Raw genomic sequence first — 18,176 nt, 5'->3', positions numbered from 1 at the left:
CCGTTCATGCTCTGTCTCTCCCTGCCTCAAAAATAAATAAAACGTTAAAAAAAAGTTAAAAAAAATAAAATAAAATCTATTAATTTTTTAAAAGTTCATTACTGCTGCATTATACGTTTCTTAAATATTATTATCTTACTAAATTCACATATCTAAAATGTAAACTTTAAAGCAAAAACCAGGGATTTAAGTAGTTTTCATACAGATGCTATATTCCAAAGGAAAATAAATGACTTAGTATTTGGGGTCTAAAACCTGATGTGAGAACTCCAGCTCCCCTGTAGATATTTTGTTATGTTTTTAATTTTCCACTGGAATGATTTATATCAGTCAGGTCACACTAAAATTTTTTTCCCAAAATTACAGCTCCTCAATGAATTTCTGTCTCTTAGAAAATGTCCAAGTCTTCTGTATTGCAATAGAACATGCAATGGAAAACACACCCACACCTATACTCACACAGAACCAAAGAAACTTTCTTAATAATCCCATGTATTTGTAGAAAAAACTCTGATGATAAGGCATAAAAAATATTAGTTAAGTGCCTTGAGATTCTCAGATGAAAAAGGAAAAACTGGTAATTCTGGTTGCATAGAAATTCATGCCACTAATGGTCTGCCTGAGAACAGTTATTTTTTTTTTATTTTAAATAACTTTGGGGTGCCTGGGTGGCTCAGTCCGTTAAGTGTCCGACTTCGGCTCAGGTCATGATCTCACAGTTTGTGGGTTCGAGCCCCAGGTCAGGCTCTGCGCTGACACTCAGAGCCTGGAGCCTGCTTCGGTTTCTGTGTCTCCCTCCCTCTCTGCCCCTCCCCTGCTCACGCTCTGTCTCTCTCTCTGTCTCGCAAAAATAAATAACAGGTGAAAAAAATTTTTAATTTTAAATAACTTTTAATCTGACACTACCTGTTTACAAAATCCATTGCTTCATTCCAATCCACTGCTGTAACAACTAGAAATTCAAAACAATGGCATTTCATAGTTAAAGCAGAACGTTGTTAAAATTCCTATTTCACACAAATGCTAAATATCTGTGGAAGAGACAAACATGACTATATTGATGAACATGCCTCTATTCTACTTCTAACTCTTAATATATGGACACATTTTAAATACATGTATATTGTCAACTCTGCATAGAACCATAGAATCTCAGTTGGACAGGACCTATGAGGTCACCTACACTGACTTACCATCCAATGAGTTAGATCTTCTACCACACCCTTGACTTGTCTGATATCTACACCATCAGTTGGTACTCTTTCTATAAAGGGACAGAGAGTAAATATTTGAGGCTTTGTGGTCATCCAGTCTCTGTTACAGTTGCTAACTCTGCCAATGTAACACAGAAGCAACAGAAGACAAAACATGAATGAATGGGCTGTGATCCAATAAATCTTTATTTACAAAACAGGCAATAGGCCAGATCTGGCCTGAAAGCCATGGTATGCCAATCCCTGATATAGACCACTCCTAGTTATTGATAAAATTCCATTAGATACATTAGATACCTTTACAGGAAAATTCTTTGTCAAAGTGAATTGAAATAAACAAATTCACCCATTACTATAACCAAAATTATCACTTTCTAGAACAACATAAAAGACTTATCTTTTCCCATGTATCAGCCCTTCAAATACTTGAAGTAAACTATCATGATTCCTGAAAGGGCGAGCCTATGCCGGCCGACTCCATCTTGTTCTGTGTCCTCCACCTTGAGTGACTATGTCCCCCACATGACCCCTTTCCCCGGAAAATCACAGAAACCTCAGACCGCGCCTCCTCCCTTTGAGTAACCTCCCGCTCACCCATTCAAACTTCCTGATCAAAACACACCCAGCGACCTGCGTAACAGGACTCCGACCCTTCCCCAGCCAATCGGCTGAGGCCACAGCCATTACCTCACCAACTGCCCCTAGACCCCTATAAAACCTTTGTGCTTTTGAAACTCGCTCTCTCTCCCTGGTATCTCACCGCTGCGTCGGTGCAGGTAGGGGATTGAGCTCGAGCTACCTCGAATAAAGGCTCCTTTGCTTTTGCATCGGACTCGGCTCCCTAGTGGTCTTTGGGGATCACGAATTCTGGGCATAACAATTCCCTCAAGTATTCTTTTCTCAAGTCTAAATACCTTCAATGCCTTCAAGCATTACCTATATTGTGATATAGTTTTCCAGACCACGTAACCATTTGATCACTCTCTTGAGTACATTCTCCAGCCCATCAATGATGCTTTCAAGTGCAAACTACACATACATGACATATGGTTTTAAAAATATATAGCAATCAAGATGTAATTTTAATTTTAGAATTTGGCTGTGTCCACATGCAAATGTTTTTAGTTTTTTGTGTTTTGAGGGCTTTTTTCCCCCAGAATTTCCATTTATTTTTTAAGAAAAATATATTTTGTACAGATTTAGTCAAAAGTTTATGCCCAGCTGTGCACTGACAGCACGAAGCCTGCTTGGGATTCTCTCTCTGTCCCTTTCCCACTCATGCGTTCTCTCTCAAAATAAATAAGTAAACTTAGGAAAAAAAAGTTTGTGCTCAGAATTATAACTCTATACATTAATTTTAAATGGTTACCAATGGGAAAAGTAGCTTTAATGAAACAATAGACTTAGGGACAACTGGGTAGCTCAGTTCATTAAGCGTCTGAGCCTTGATTTCAGCTCAGGTCATGATCTCACAGTTTATGAGATGGAGCCCCGAGTTGGGCTCTATGCTGACAGTGTGTAGAGCCTGCTTGGGATTCTCTCTCTCCCTCTCTGACTTTTCATTGCTCTTTCTCAAAATAAATAAATAAACTTTAAAATAAAAATAAAACAATAGACTCAAATGGTTTCTATGTAACAAAAAATGTTGGCGAATCTTACCACCACAATTGGAATCACATAGTGCAATTTGCAAAAGAAAGCCATCAGTCATTCTTTCTGACCAAATGAAACACAGAAGGGGAAGAAAATACACACATCTGCAGCATGTCCTGGGATCTCCTGGCACCTTTCCAAAGAGCTGCTACAATCGTAGCCAAGCCACCTCTAAATGATGTTGCCTGTTGAATTCCACATTTCAATAACTTCAGATGAAAGCACACTCATGTTTTTAAAAGACAATTTAATTCCGATTTTCTTATGTCATAGCACTCTTAAATAAATAAAGTTTTTTAACAACCAGAAGAAAATAAGGCAATATTTACTTAACCATAAATATACCACATGTAGTCTGACCTTGCCACCTATTTCTGTAACTTCTCTTTACCGTGGTTTAACTTTTTGATAATTCAGTACTTAAACCAATACTGCACACAGTACATGCTAGAGGAATGAATTCACTCTCTACCATCTATTTTTATCTGTAATGGCATTCCAATTTATAATGTTGGTGAAGCTTGATTTACATTCTCTGCTGCATGCTTCCTGTTTACCTATCATCAAGAAAGCTCTCCCTGGTAATCCCATCCATGTATGTAACTTCAAACACTATCCACAGAGGGACAACCACCAAATTTATTTCTTTAGCCCAGTTTCTCTGCAGGGATGACCCATATATCCAAGAGCCTAGTGGCATTTCCACCTGGCCAGTCCAACTGCCACTAGAACCCCACATGCAGAGATGGAGTCCTATGGGTCACCTAATGAGAGCAAACGTTTATTTGTTCTTTATTCTGGGCCAGGCTCTATGCTAAGTGCTTTCTGTGGATTTTCTCACGTAAGCTTCACGGTACAATTAAACATGGCACGCTCATGTCCTTTTACATGAAACCCCATTAAAATGATAGCATCGGGTCACCTTGGTGGCTTAGTCAGTTAAGCATCTGACTTCGGCTTGGGTCATGATCTCGCGGTTCGTGAGTTCAAGCCCCGCATCAGGCTCTGTGCTGTCAGTGCAGAGCCTGCTTCAGATGTTCTGTTTCTCTCTCTCTCTCAAAAATAAATAAAACATTTTAAAAATAAAATAAAATAATAGAATCAAAATACAAAAAATGTATTTGCCTACCCACTACCCATTATCCTCCCCTTCTTTCTGGCCAAGAGAACACCAATTTTGTTCAGGGAATCAATATGCCAAACCAATTTCCCAGTCTTCTTTGTAGCAAGGAATATTTATATGACCCTATACAAGCCAGTGAAATACCCACAGATGTAAGCTTGGGCAAGTTTGGGGAAAGCAACACAACCATTATCCCTTCTTGCCTTCTTCATGTCTTAATTATGGATATTCTGTACAGCTGCACTTTCCCTTTTTCTGACCACAAAGGAAAGGCTGAGCAAATCTCAGAAACATTGACCCTGATGCTACCAAGCTACTGAACCAAGGCCAGTAACCATCTACCTCCAGACTTCTTGTTACCAAGAAAAATGAACCCATTTGTTTTATCCTTTCTAAGTTCTGTTTTTCTATTAACTTGCAGCTAAAAATAGTTCCAGCTGATACAGAACTATAACCTGAGCAAGAGGTTTCAACAAATTAGAAGGAAAGTGGACGGAGGATAAGTAACTACACAGAAAAACTAAAGATGCTTCGGCCTAAGTGCCTGCAGAACCAAAAACAAGGAGAAGCTAGTCAGCTTACCTCATGACTACACAGAAGACTTGGGATCTGGAGGCACCAGGAAGGAAAGACAGGACCTACAGATTTAACATCTGGGAGGTTTCCCAACAAAAACATCATCTCTCCCTCAGAATTTATGGAAAATTTCCTTAAAAGTCTGTTTATTCTTGGGGTGCTTGGTGGCTCAGTTGGTTAAGTGTCCAACTTCGGCTCAGGTCATGACCTCGCAGTTCATGGGTTCGAACCCTGTACTGGGCTCTGTGCTGACAGAGCCTGGAGCCTGCTTCAGATTCTGCCCCTCCTCTGCCCCTCCTCTGCTCGCATTCTGTCTCCCTCTCAAAAATAAATAAACATTAAAAAAAATTTTTAAGTCTGTTTATTCTTGGCTGTCTGTTCATATTTATGAATAAAAGAAGAGGAAAGAGAAACAGTGCAAAAAGCAGAAGGAAACAAAATGAAAAAACGCACACACAATACCATCAGGGAAATCTGAAGAAAACAAGGACAAGACTCTATGAAGCAGACACAACAAAATTAATCGGAAAGTTGGAAGACAAAATTGAGACAGTTTCCAGATAGTAAAGTTTGAAAGCTAGCACAGAAAAAGAAAGAAAAGAGAAGAGAAGAGAAGAGAAGAGAAGAAAAGAAAAGAAAAGAAAAAAAAAGAAAAGAAAAGAAAAAAGAAAAATCAAAGAATCATGTCCATAAGCAAGTTTCAGAAGAGGACAACCAAAAAGAGAGCGGGAAAGAAATCTTCAAAGACACAGAAATTCTCCTCCTCCCAGAGCCCAGCATTTCAAATGAAAATAAAACATACGCTCTGGCAGAGGACTGAAACACAGAAAAAGAAGGATACACTGAATATCTAAAACATTTTCTGAGGAAAATAAACAGATATATTTTCCAATCCCTGGTATGAGAAAGACATCAAATCTCTGGGCAGTCTCACAAGAAGTCATGGAGCTATGCCTTCAAAATTCTGGGTGGGTGATGATTTGGGGGCTTGGGATTTTAAAACTCGAACAATCCATCAAGTATGAGTGTAAATGAAGGCGGTTAAGGGTTCAAACTTTTTGTGTCTCTCGTATCTTTCCTTGTGAAGCTAGTGGAGAATTAGGCTTCAACAAACAAAAGAATAAGTCCAGGAAGATAAAAATATGATTGAGAAAACAGGAACCCACTCCACAGGAAAGGGACAAAGGGAAGCATGAGAATGACAGCTGTCCAGCAGGCACAGACCCAGACTGGGGAGAAGACAAGCCTCAGGGAAAGTGTAACAGACTTTTCACTCTGACATTTGGAGATAGATCTGCTGTAGAGTTTAGAAAAATATATTGATGGGTATATAGAGTTTCTGTTAGAGAAAAATAGTAAAAGTCTTAGAGACTTAGAGAAAGACTTAGAGAAAACTCTTTCAACAATGTGAAACTGCTATTTTGTGGCTCAAAATTTTGTCAAACATTGGTAGTTTCATATTGCTCAACCTAACTTACAGGTGCATAATATGATGTAGGAAATTCGCTTTAATACTCTAACAATGAGAAAAGTAAAAGAAAAGTTGGAGGAATATGTGAAATAAGAATGCCATAAATTGTTATTGAAACCAGGTAACAGACACATGATGCTCATTGTCCCATTCTCTCTACCCATGGATCTGCTTGAAAATCCCGTAATAAAAAGCAATTTAAAAAGGACAATACCAAAACGTGCCGAATTTCAATAATTTCTCAGACAGCTGAAGGAAATTCCACTGAGCACCAGTCAGATGAAATCTGTTTAAAGAACCACTGGACACAGAAAAAAAAGTCAGTGCAAGAGCCTATCTACACTAGAACTTCACTCACAGTGGGGCAGGAAACATCACATATGTCTCACATCCCCCTTCCATCCCTTCCTTTCTGCACTGACTCTGCTGATTCCAGGACTGAATTGTGCAACAAAACACGGCTCCTGCAAGCTGTTCCAATTCCTTACACCCACAATTAAATAAGACAACCGTTTCTCACTGCCCATCAATTTCCTCCCAGCTCATTTCTCATTTTGTCTGAACTTAGGTTCGGGATTCATCCTTCTATTCACACTCTTGTAAATGCCCTCAAACCCTGCTCTCTCACTTCTGCTCCTTATAGCTGGCAACAACCAAGCCCTGGATGAACCCCACTTCATGCCTCTACTGCATACATATCCAGAGAACTAAGTATTACGGGAGAAAATCACCTAAACCAACTGACAGGCTTAATGTTATATTTATTATCACAAACTGTAAACTGGCAATTTTACTATCATTGCCATTTTAAAAGCAGGAAAATTATTTTCAAGAAGCAAGGTGTAAAACTGACAGCCAATTTCACAACAAAACAATGCATGTTAGACACTGTAATGTTATCCACAGGGTACTGGAAGAAATAACTGCTATGTCAGAGTTCTACATGAAACAAAGATATTTTTCAAAAATGAAGGTAAAATAAAAACACGTAGAGACAAACCAAAACTGAAGTAACACATCACCAGCTGCCCAAATGAAGGAAAATACTAAAGAACATTTTTTGACAGAATGGAAATATTCCTACACAGAAGCTCAGAGAATTAGAAAGGAAAAAAATAACAAAACAAATGGCAAATGTATAGAATACCCCCCAAAATACTGACTTTTAAAAAATAATTTCTTATGAGTTTTAAAATAGGTCATTAAAATTAGCATCTAGGGACGCCTGGGTGGCTCAGTCGGTTGATGGTCTGACTTCAGCTCAGGTCATAATCTCACGGCTGGTGGGTTGGAGCCCCACATGGGGCTCTGTGCTGACAGCTGAAAGTGTGGAGCCTCCGGATTCTGTGACTCCCTCCTCTCTCTGCCCTCCCCTGCTTGCACTGCGTCTCTCCCTCTCTATCTCTCTCAAAAATAAATAAACATTAAAAAAAATTAGCATCTAAATAAATAGTGAGTTAAATGAACTTAAATAAATAGCAAGTTAAATGTTAGAGATGTTGCATTATTAGGAAAAGAGTAAAGAGATAAATTAATATCAAATTTTGAGCAGTTATGGTTGTATGTTGTATCTCTAGGAACTAATAAAAGAAACAAAAGAATATACAACTTCTAACAGACAAAAAAAGTGGAATAATAAAAAATAATCAATTTAAATAAAGGCTAGAAAGAAGAAAAGGAAAACAGAACTAATAAGACAAGGGGAAAATACAGTAAGATACACATTTAATTCTAAACATGAATGATTCCATTAAACTTAAATGGATAAATACACTAATTTAAAAACATGAGATACACATATAAAATATATTGAAATACACTTGAAACTAATATAACATTGTCCATCAACTACTTCAATAAAAACAAACAAAAGCACACAATGAGAAAGAAACATTGAAATTAAAATAATGAAAACTCTATGCAAACATATATATAAAGTGTACATATTTCTGTTAATACCAGATAAAGTAACTTTAAGGCAAAAAACATTATTAAAGATAGAGAAGGACACTGGATATTTTAAAAAAAACACATACCCAGAATGTCATTTGTTATTATTTGAAGAGGAACCAAAAATGAACTTATAGACTATCCAGAAAACAATGAAAAGAACACTTTTTACCCAACCTATGTAACAAACAAAAGCTGTATTTAAGGGCAAATGCTTAATCATCTTCATTACTGACTTAAAAAGACTAAAATTAGGGGCACCTGGGTGGCTCATTTGGTTAAGCGTCTAACTCTTGATTTCGGCTCAGGTCATGATCTCCCAGTTTTGTGAGTTTAAACCCCACTTCAGGCTCCAGCCTGACAGCATGAAACCTGCTTGGGATTCTCTCTCTCATTCTCTCTGCCCCTTCCCCACTCACACTCTCTCTCTCTTAAAATAAATAAACTCTTCAAAAAATATCTTATTAAAAAAGAAAAAAAAGACTAAACCTAAAGGGAACTACAATTCATGATGAAGACTTAAAGAAAGATCAACAAAGAAATAAAGAGGGAATTAGTAAAGATGAAAGTTGAAATTAATGACTGGAAAACCAAAAAAAAAAAAAAAGGAGAAATGATTAATAAATCCAAAATGTTGTTTTAATTTTTTTTAATGTTTATTTATTTTTGAGAGAGAGACAGACAGAGCACGAGCAGGGGAGGGGGAGAGGGAGACACATTATCCGAAGCAGCACAGAGCCCTATGCGGGGCTCTAACCCACAAACTGCGAGATCATTATCTGAGCCGGAGTCCGACTCTTAGCCGGCTGAGCCACCCAGACGCCCGCAAAATGTTTTTTTTTTAATATATCAACACATAAATCCTTTCTAAACCCAATTAAGGAAAAAGAAGAGAATCAAATTATATAAGATTAGGAAAATTTCAAAGAACATATAACCGCAAATACAAAAGAGATTTTTTAAAGTATAAAATCCATGACAAGCAATTTGAAAACCTAGAAAACCTGGATAATTTCTTAGGAAAACATAAATGAATCTGGGAAAAGTGGAAAATTCAAACAACCAATTACAATACGCTAGACTGGGGGACGCCTGGGTGGCTCAGTCTCTTGAGCAACTGACTCGATTTCGGCTCAGGTCACCATCCTGGGATCATGGTATAGAGCCCAAAGTCAGGCTCCACAATGAGTGTGGAGTTTGCTTGGGATTATCTCTCTCTCTCTCTCTCCCTCTACCCCTCTACCCTAATGGTTCATGCTATCTCTAAAATTAAAAAAAATAATAACAATAACAGAAAGAAAAACAACCAAAAATAAAAACAATTGGTAGCCCACCATTGAGAAGGTACAAGGACCAAGTGATTTCATAACTTGTTTCAGCTAACTTAATAACAGAAATTCCAATATTATTCAAGTTATTCCAGAATGAAGGAAAAAATGGAAAATTTCCTAACACATTTTATGAAGCCAACAAAATTTTAACACTAAAACATAATATAGTAAAGAAAATTTTTTAAAAGAAACCATAATCCCTCTTATAAATATAGATGCAAAAATTCTAAATAAAATATTAACAAGTAATATTCAGCTATGATTCAAAAGAATAACACTCTGTGACCAATCAGAGCTTAATTCAAGGAATGCAAACTGAAATTCAATGTGATAAAGTACATTTAATGAAAATCAACAGCAAACTATTCTACTTGGTGAAACAAAACCATTTCAAATACAATCAGACAGGGATGCCCACTATTGCTATTATTCAACATTGTCTTGATGGGTCTGGCAAATGAAATGAAAAAAAAAAAACATTATTTTTTGCTATTTACACACTTGTGTACTTAAAAAACCCAATAACTATAGTTTAACCGTCCCCCCCAAAAACTTAGTAGAATTAATGAGAATATTTGATAAGGTAATTCTGATGTAAGATAAATATACAAAAAGTCCTTAGGCTTTCCCTATTATAGCATGGGAAACAGAAATAGGAAAAATATTCCATACACAGTCATGAAAAAGGCAATAAAATATTGTTATGGAATGAATGTGTCCCCCCACCCACCCAAAATCACATGTTGATGCCTAATCCCCAATGTGATGGTATTTGGAGGTGGGGCTTTGGGGAGATAGTTAGATCATGAGGATGAGGGCAGACACCTCATGAATGGGATTGGTGCCCTTATAACAAGAGACCAGAAAGGTGACTGGCTCTCTTTCTGCCGTATGAGGACGGAATGAGAAGTTGGTAATCTACAACCCAGCCGGGGCTCTCACCAGAATTTGACAATGCTGGCACTCTAATCTCAGACTTCCAGACTTCCAGCCTTCAGAACTGTGAGAAATAAAGTTCTCTTGCTTATAAACCACCCAGTCTACAGGACTTTGCTACAGTAGCCCAAACTAACACAAAGATTTAGGAATAAAGTCAGCAAGGAAAGCACAAAATCTTAATGATGATAGCCATAAAACCATACCGAAGGATAAATTTAAAAATCTGAGAAAATGAAAAGACATCCATATTCTTAGATGGGAAAATTTAAGAACAATTCTCTTAATGTCATAAAAGTGTGGAATTAAAAAGCAAGTAAAATATGGACTCCTAAAGAGAAAAGGAACATTAGGTAAAAGCTAAAAAAATCTGAATAAACTATGAACTTCAGTTAATACTAATACATCACTACTGGTTCATTAATTGTAACTTAAGTATCGTACTAATATAAAATTTTAATGGGGGAAAGTGGGTGAGAAGTACATGGAAACTCTTGGTAGTATCTTCACAATTTTTCTGTAAATCTAAAACTTCTAAAAGATAAAGTTGGGGCGTTTTTAAGATTTTATTTTTAAGTAATCTCTACACCCAACGTGGGGTTCTCACATCCCTGAGATCAAGAGTTGCATGCTCTACTGACTGAGTCAGCCAGGCACCCCTAAAGTTTATTTTAAAAAGCATATTTGTAAGACAAGCAGGGAAGTTTAAAAAAAAAAACAACTATAGTTTCAATTAAATGGATAAAAGTATCTTAAAGTTTAGAGAGAAAATAAATGCCCAAGAAAGCAAATAAATGAATAAAAAAAAATAGTGAAGGGAAATAACCTATAAAGCCAGTATAATTAAATCAATACGGAGTATTAGTCTAGGAATAGGTAAACAGATCTATTAAGGAAAGAGAACAGAACCCAGAATCCAGAAACAGAATCCAGTTTACATGTGATTTTAATACATGATAAAAATGTATTTCAATTGGATGGGGAAAGAGTGATTATTTAAAAATAGTGCTGGCACAACTGGCTGTTACATCATGGTAGAAAATAGTCCCCAGTCTCATATTCTAAATAAAAAACAAATTCCAGATGGAATAAATGCTTAACATAATAAATAAAGCATCAAAAAGGTAGAAGGAAACCTAGGGAACAACATTTATGATCTGTTTCTTAACCAGAAAGAAAAGATAACTATATGTAATTTTATAAAAATTAAAAACAATTTGCGTCACAAAAAAAAAAAACCTATCATAAATAAACAAAACTAATGAATAGGCAAAGGATAGAATTGGGAAAATACTTGCAAAAGAGATTACAGATAATGAGTTAGTAATCATTACCAATATACAAAGAGCTCTTAAACATTGGCAAGAGACAAGCAGCCCCACAGACAAATGGGTAAAGGATGTGAAAGGGAGTTAGTTCATGAGAACAAACCCACATAGCCACAAGCATGAAGATGCTCAAAATAACCAGTAATTAGAGAAATGCAAATTACAGTGAAAAAATACCATATCACTCTACACCCAATCAGATCAAAGAAAAATTAGAGAGCAATAATACCAATTGCCCACAGGATGAAGAGAAAAAAATGTAAATTGTTTACAGCTGTTTTGAAAAGCAGTCTGACAAATATTTTTAAAATTAATAGTACACAGATACGTCAACCAACAAACTGCACTTCTGGGAATCTATCTCCCAAAAATAAAATCACCAATAAAATGTTTATTATAGCATTGCTCTTATTGGAAAAAAAAAAAGAGAGAGAAACAAAATGAATTTTCAGAAATAAGGTAATAAAAAATGGTGCAATAACACTGTCAATTATTAAGCGGCCATTGAAAAGAATGAATTGAAGCTCTACCATCTGACTTGGACAGATTTTCTGGGATGTATTTTTGTTTTGCTTTGGTTTTTTTTTTAATTTTTTTGTAATGTTTATTTATTTTTGAGACAAAGAGCACAAGTGGGCGAGGGGCAGAGAGAAAGGGAGTCACAAAATCTGAAACAGGCTCCAGGCTCCAAGCTGTCAGCACAGAGCCTGACGTGGGGCTCAAACTCACAAACTGTGAGATCATGACCTGAGCTGAAGTCCTACACTTAACGGACCGAGCCACCCAGGTGTCTCTGTTTTGTTTTGTTTTTTAATTTCAGTATAATTGACATACGATGTTATATTAGTCTTTGGTGTACAATAGAGTGATTCATCAATTCTGTACATTACTCAGTGCTCATCATGAGTGTAATCTTAATCCCCTTCACCTATTCCACCCATCCCCTTACCCGCCTCCCCTCTGGTAACCATCTGTTTGTTCTTTATAGTTAAGAGTCTGGTTTTTGGTTTGTCTCTTTTTTCTTTGTTCATTTGTTTTGTTTCTTAAATTCCACACATGAGTGAAATCATATGGTATTTGTCTTTCTCTGACTTATTTGGCCTAGCATTATACTTTCTAGATCCATCCATGTTGTTGCAAATGGCAAGATTTCATTCTTTTTTATGGCTGAGTGATATTCCATTATATATACACCACACCCTCTTTATCCATTCATCTGTCAATGGACACTGGGGCTATTTTCATAATTTGGTTATTGTAAATAATGCTGCAATAAACACAAGGGTATATATATATCTTTTTGAATTAGTGTTTTCATTTTCTTTGGGTAAATAGCCAGTAGTGGATCAGATGTATATGAGAAGGTGAATATGGAGACAAACATGGGAGGAAACCCACCCAGTTGCCAATATAGATTACTTGTAGAACTGAGAAGGAAAAGTGGGTGTGCAGGGGTTGAAAAGAAAAATTGGGTAGCATGTATGATATGATTATATTTATGTTAAGGATATTAATCAAAAATGGCTACAACGTGGATTAGGATATAACATGATAGGCATGAGAGTCAATCTTCCATGCAGCCTGCATTCTCAATACCTCATAGTCATTTGGCACTTTCTCATCCATTGAACTGTTTACAATAGAAGTCTCAGAATTTTTTCTTGTATGCTTGTGTGGCAATCCTACTGACAATTATTGTTTTTCATTAACTGTTAAAAGAATTTTATGAAACTAAAATTGTAGACCCCACTTTCCAAGTTGGGGTACAGTTTTACACAAAGTATGTACTTATGCATAAAGAAATTAGGAAAAATAAGGAGTCAGTGGTTATATATTTACTGGTTGATGAATGTCTATAAAATGAAAAAACTAGTTACAGAAGAATATGCATCAAGTATTCTATTTCAGTAAAAACAACCAAACCCTAAATAAATGCTTAAATAGTTTTAAGTGAAAGAGAAAGCTTCAGAAAGTATTCACAAAGCCACAGGCACAGGTGCCATCAAGGGGAGGGAAGCAGAGGGGAATGGGGCAGATTACTAGCTTAATTTTTTTTTTATCTCTCAGCATCTTACTACTTCACTTATTACAATAATCAAAAAAGTATTACCCTTGAAATCTAAAAACATTAATGAGAACAAAAATAAATTGCAAACAATAAAATGAATTAAATTGGGTATAATAAGATCCATTGTGTAGATTAAACGAGAAAACCTATGTGACGTGTTTAGCATATTGTCTAACATTGCAAATACTCAATAAATGTTAGCTCTTTTTTATGAGGAAAAACAAGACTACAAAGAGTAGTGGAACTTACAAAAAAAGAAGGCTTTTGAATGTGACAGGGCACTTTTTTCTATGTTACTGAATCTGATCTCTTTTGGAATACAAGGATTCATTATCATAACCATATAGCTCACAGAATACACTTTCATCGACAGCAAAAATAAAATTACAATTACATAAATAATATACTTAATAAAAAGGAGAGGGCAGCCTTTTTGCCTTGAAGTCTACTTTAAGAACTTTAAGAACCATCCAAAGGCACTATGCTTCTTCACAACTACTTTGGATAAGAGATATGTGGGCCCAGGATGCTTCTCCCAGGTTAGAAGAGACAGAACTCAATTCAAATAGACTAGAGAGTGACACTATTGTTCTTTTTGAGGGCCTGCCCAAGTGGGAAATCCATTCCTACATGTACAAATTCCATGTCCCAGATCTGAGGACATCCTTGCTAGTATGCCTAAAAACATGTGAGTTGAGTTATATCCACAAACTGAATTTGGTCCATCAATATTGTTCTTACTGTCCAATGAAGCATTAAAAAAAGTTCATAAATTGCATAAGTGCATTATTAGTCTTGCTACTTACATGGAGTTGACTTTCTCTTCGGGGCCTTGCACTTGGCCTGTCACAGTCCCTTTGCTGGTATTCTTCACCCAGCCAACCACTCCTATTTTCCTAGCCTCATCTTCTGTGTACTGGTTTCAGGAGAAAATATGAGAAACAAAATCCAACATGAAAAACTGACTGACAATTTTCTTTCCTAAAATATAGTCTATGCCAAAAATTGTGTAGCTGACCTACAATCATACCTCTGTTCACAAGAATCCTCATTTAAGTGGTATTTTTTAGTAAATTCCACTTTCAGTAAAGACAAACACATTATAAAACAATAAACTGATAGTGGGAATTACTTCAGAAAACAGTTTCCGTGATGTGTTTTGGGATCCATAAAATTCAGTTGCATTGCCCCCATGCCTGCTAACAGTGAATTACATTGTCTGGTTCCAAAAGATGATCACTCTGAGATTTTCAATCACTGAGGAAAAATACGGAGTTATGATCAATATAAAGAATTCAATTAAAAGATTCTGATGTCTTCCATTGGCTGTGGACTTGCCACACACACGTTGTTAATTGTCTATAGATAAGTTTATTTCTCCTATTATTCTTAACAGTTTTTAAAAATTCCTTTTCTCAGTTCCAAATTCAGTTATGCTACTGGCAAATGAAAACCTAGCAACATTTTGATTTTGAACCATTTTAACTATATCATACTAAATTCTTGTAGATCTCATCTACTGGAAATTTTTAAAAACATGGTCTTCTGTTTGGAGGTCAGAGTGACCAAGAATCTATACACTCTACATCCCCAATTAAATGAAGCAATACAACCCAAGATGGTTATAGCCAGAATTTATGTTGGAGCCAGTTCTGAAAATAATAATGAAAAGAGAGAGAATCTGAACTGTGGGGGGAGGGGCTATCTCAAAACAAGGAGACTTTACTGGTTGGGAACATGTTAGAACCCTCAGAGGTTAAGAACAGACAGGTAATAAGCTAGTGACTGCCAGCTGAAATAGTAGGTAAAAACACATGCACATTTAACTTTTAGGAAAAGAGTATATTAACAAAATTAAAAAATGTAAAGCAATAAGGAGTCTTAACTTCTAAAAACCGAGAACCACTTCCTTATGCAACATGAGCATTTTTCATTTTGCAATTCAAGATACAGACATTTGCCTGGAGGGGGTTCTTCGATCCAGAACAAGGGGAAGATCCCATACTTTATATTCTATATACCTAACCAAAACATTTAATTTGATTATCCCAGTAGAAGTACTTTTGAAATTCATACAAAACATTAACTAAAAATGAGGCAGGCTGAAATGTTTTTAATACACTACTTTTAAAACACAGCTTTAATCAAAAACTTCAAGCAGTAATTTGGAAGAAATACAAATACTTCATTTGCTGTCAAGGATGGAAAATAAGCAGTAGGCTAGCACTAAGTAGAAAACTGCTCTATGTCTGTGAATAGAAATAACAGTAGGGAGAAAATGGCAAAAAAAAAAAAATAGTGAACAGACTTACTGACTTACCATTCTGAAGCAAACACCTGTATTAAAAAAAGATGAAAAGAAATGTCAGTTTGTCTACCTTTAAAAAAAGGTATATATTTCCTGACTTAATTTTTATCTAGTCCATTAAATAGTAAGTAAATGAAATGAACAAAACCTTTTATGTCTGAACATATTCAGAAAGTATTTTTAAAAATCGTTTTCTTTTAAAATAAAAATGAAAAAGGAAGACTATTTTTGGAGAAAGATAGTAATATTCTGAAACCAAAGAATCATGAAATGCCACACTGCATACTCATTCCATTTCAAAAAAGTAAACAAAACAAACTACTGATCACAAGGACAGTTGAGTATATTTGGCATAAAATTTATACATCCTCAGCTTTTAGAATTTCTTCTTTAAGTGCAAGGACTAAATTCAAGTTAGAATGTAATAAAAATATTTCTGTTTCCATTTTAATTCCACATTCTGGAAAGGCAAAACTACGGGGATGGGAAACTGACGAGCTGTTGCCGAGGGCTGAAGGAAGAAGGGGTGCTGTGAAGGGGCAAGAAGGAACTTTCTGGGGTGAAGGCACTGCTTTGCATCTCATCTGTGGTGAGGGTTACAGATCTGTATGCATTTTTCAAAACTCATTCAACTGTACGCTAAAAAGGGTGAATGCTACTGAATTTAAATTATACCTCAACTGAAAAAAATATTTTTTAATACATTGGGAAATCATAAGCGATAGATCAAACCAATATTCAAAGAGGCCACAAGATAGTACTTCCACCTACAGCAACTGAGCCTGCTTTAAAAGAGATAGAAGGGATCAGTGGCTTAGATAATCTTATGTATTTTGTAAGCAGATTTATAATAACAGGGGGCATCACTTGTTTCCTGACAATAGCATATTGTGGTATCAAATGAAAATGAAGGAAAAGCATAGTAAAGCAATAAAGACAGGATACATCACAAATGGAATTTTTATAGGGCTATAAAACATAGTTTAAAAGATACATACAAAGTGAGGAGAAATGATGAGTGGCAAGTATTGATCTGAAGGGGAATCAGAAAGGCAATTTGTTAGATAGAGGGAGGGAAAGAGAGTAGCTTGCAGACATAAAAGGAACTGGCAGAACTTTCAAAGAGAAACTTGAGCTAAACCAGGCCATGTAGAAGAGAGGGACAAAACAGGAGAGAAAACAGGCAGCACTGGTGAAAAGTGTGCAGTTGTTTTATCCTAAGCATGAGCAGATCCCAAAAGACGCTGACCAAGAAGACTTGAAGGTTTTGGTCCAGACTGTATTGAGGATATTCCCCTGAGGTCCTTCTCAGTGAGCACCCCCCCCCTAATGTCAGCATTATGAAAAGAAAGCCAGGCAACTGAAGTAACCAGAAATGGAAAACATCTGGCCCAGCTCTTTGCTATTCAAAGAGTATTCCAATGCCCTGCAGCGCCAGCAGAACCTGAGTTTTTTAGACAATCAAATCTCAGGCCCCTCCCCAGACCTACAGAAACAGAAGCTCTGCAGGTGGAATCCAAGAATCTGGTTTTAACATGCTCTCCAGGTGATTCTCATGCCCACTAAAGTTTAGAACCGATGGTTGGCACTACCTCAAAGAAAGGCCTGGGAAAGGTTTGAAAAGGATTTTTATTTCCGATCAAGAATTGCATCATAAAGGGGGAAAGTCTCATAGGGTCCTGCAGATCAGATGCATTTCCCAGTGACGCTGTTCAAGTTCATGTTGGTAATAAATCATGATCTTGCATAGCAATGTTGCTTCACCTATCTTACAAGTCAGCAGCACTACATGAAAGAAGCTACAGACAATGAAAAGGCAAAAACACCTCCCCTGGTGTCAGAGCGGCCCAGGTCTCCTTAGACTGTCACTTAGCTAAATATCCAAAAACATGTCATTGCACTCCCTTTACAAATTATTTCTAGCCCCAAACTTCACTTAAGACTCACTAAAATAACAACAACAACAACAATAATAATAATAATAATAGTTCTGATTCAACTGTTTCTAGAAAAATGGGTAATGGTGTTTTCATGCCCTAGTCCAAATTATCATAATCTCTCAACAGCCCCCTTAACTAGCCTCTGTGCTTCTAGTTCTGCTGTCCTACAGTCTAGTCTCTATAAAACACCTACGGTGATTGTCTTAAGTAAAGTCAAATCACTTTCATCCCCAGCTTAAAACCCTGTACTGACTCCCCATTACACTCAACATAAAAGG

At 36.3% G+C, this 18,176-nt stretch overlaps 1 protein-coding gene across 1 annotated transcript in view; it reads right to left on the bottom strand.

The window, feature by feature from the left end:
* Window positions 1–18,176, bottom strand: part of ACYP2 (acylphosphatase 2) — a 181,399-nt gene that overhangs the window by 146,177 nt on the left and 17,046 nt on the right. Inside the window, exons 2-3 of the mRNA XM_047068647.1 lie at window positions 15,971–15,987; window positions 14,457–14,566 (exon numbers count right to left, since the gene is read on the bottom strand). Of these exons, the coding sequence (XP_046924603.1) occupies window positions 14,457–14,566; window positions 15,971–15,987 (127 nt within the window). The remainder of the gene's footprint in view (window positions 1–14,456; window positions 14,567–15,970; window positions 15,988–18,176) is intronic.

Source organism: Lynx rufus, unplaced genomic scaffold, assembly GCF_022079265.1.
Source record: "Lynx rufus isolate CCGP_SWC_20201006 ecotype Redwood Valley unplaced genomic scaffold, mLynRuf1.p SCAF_8, whole genome shotgun sequence".
Lineage (NCBI taxonomy): Eukaryota > Metazoa > Chordata > Mammalia > Carnivora > Felidae > Lynx > Lynx rufus.
The sequence above is the reverse complement of the archived record's forward strand: the minus strand, read 5'-3'. Positions and strand labels throughout refer to the sequence as shown.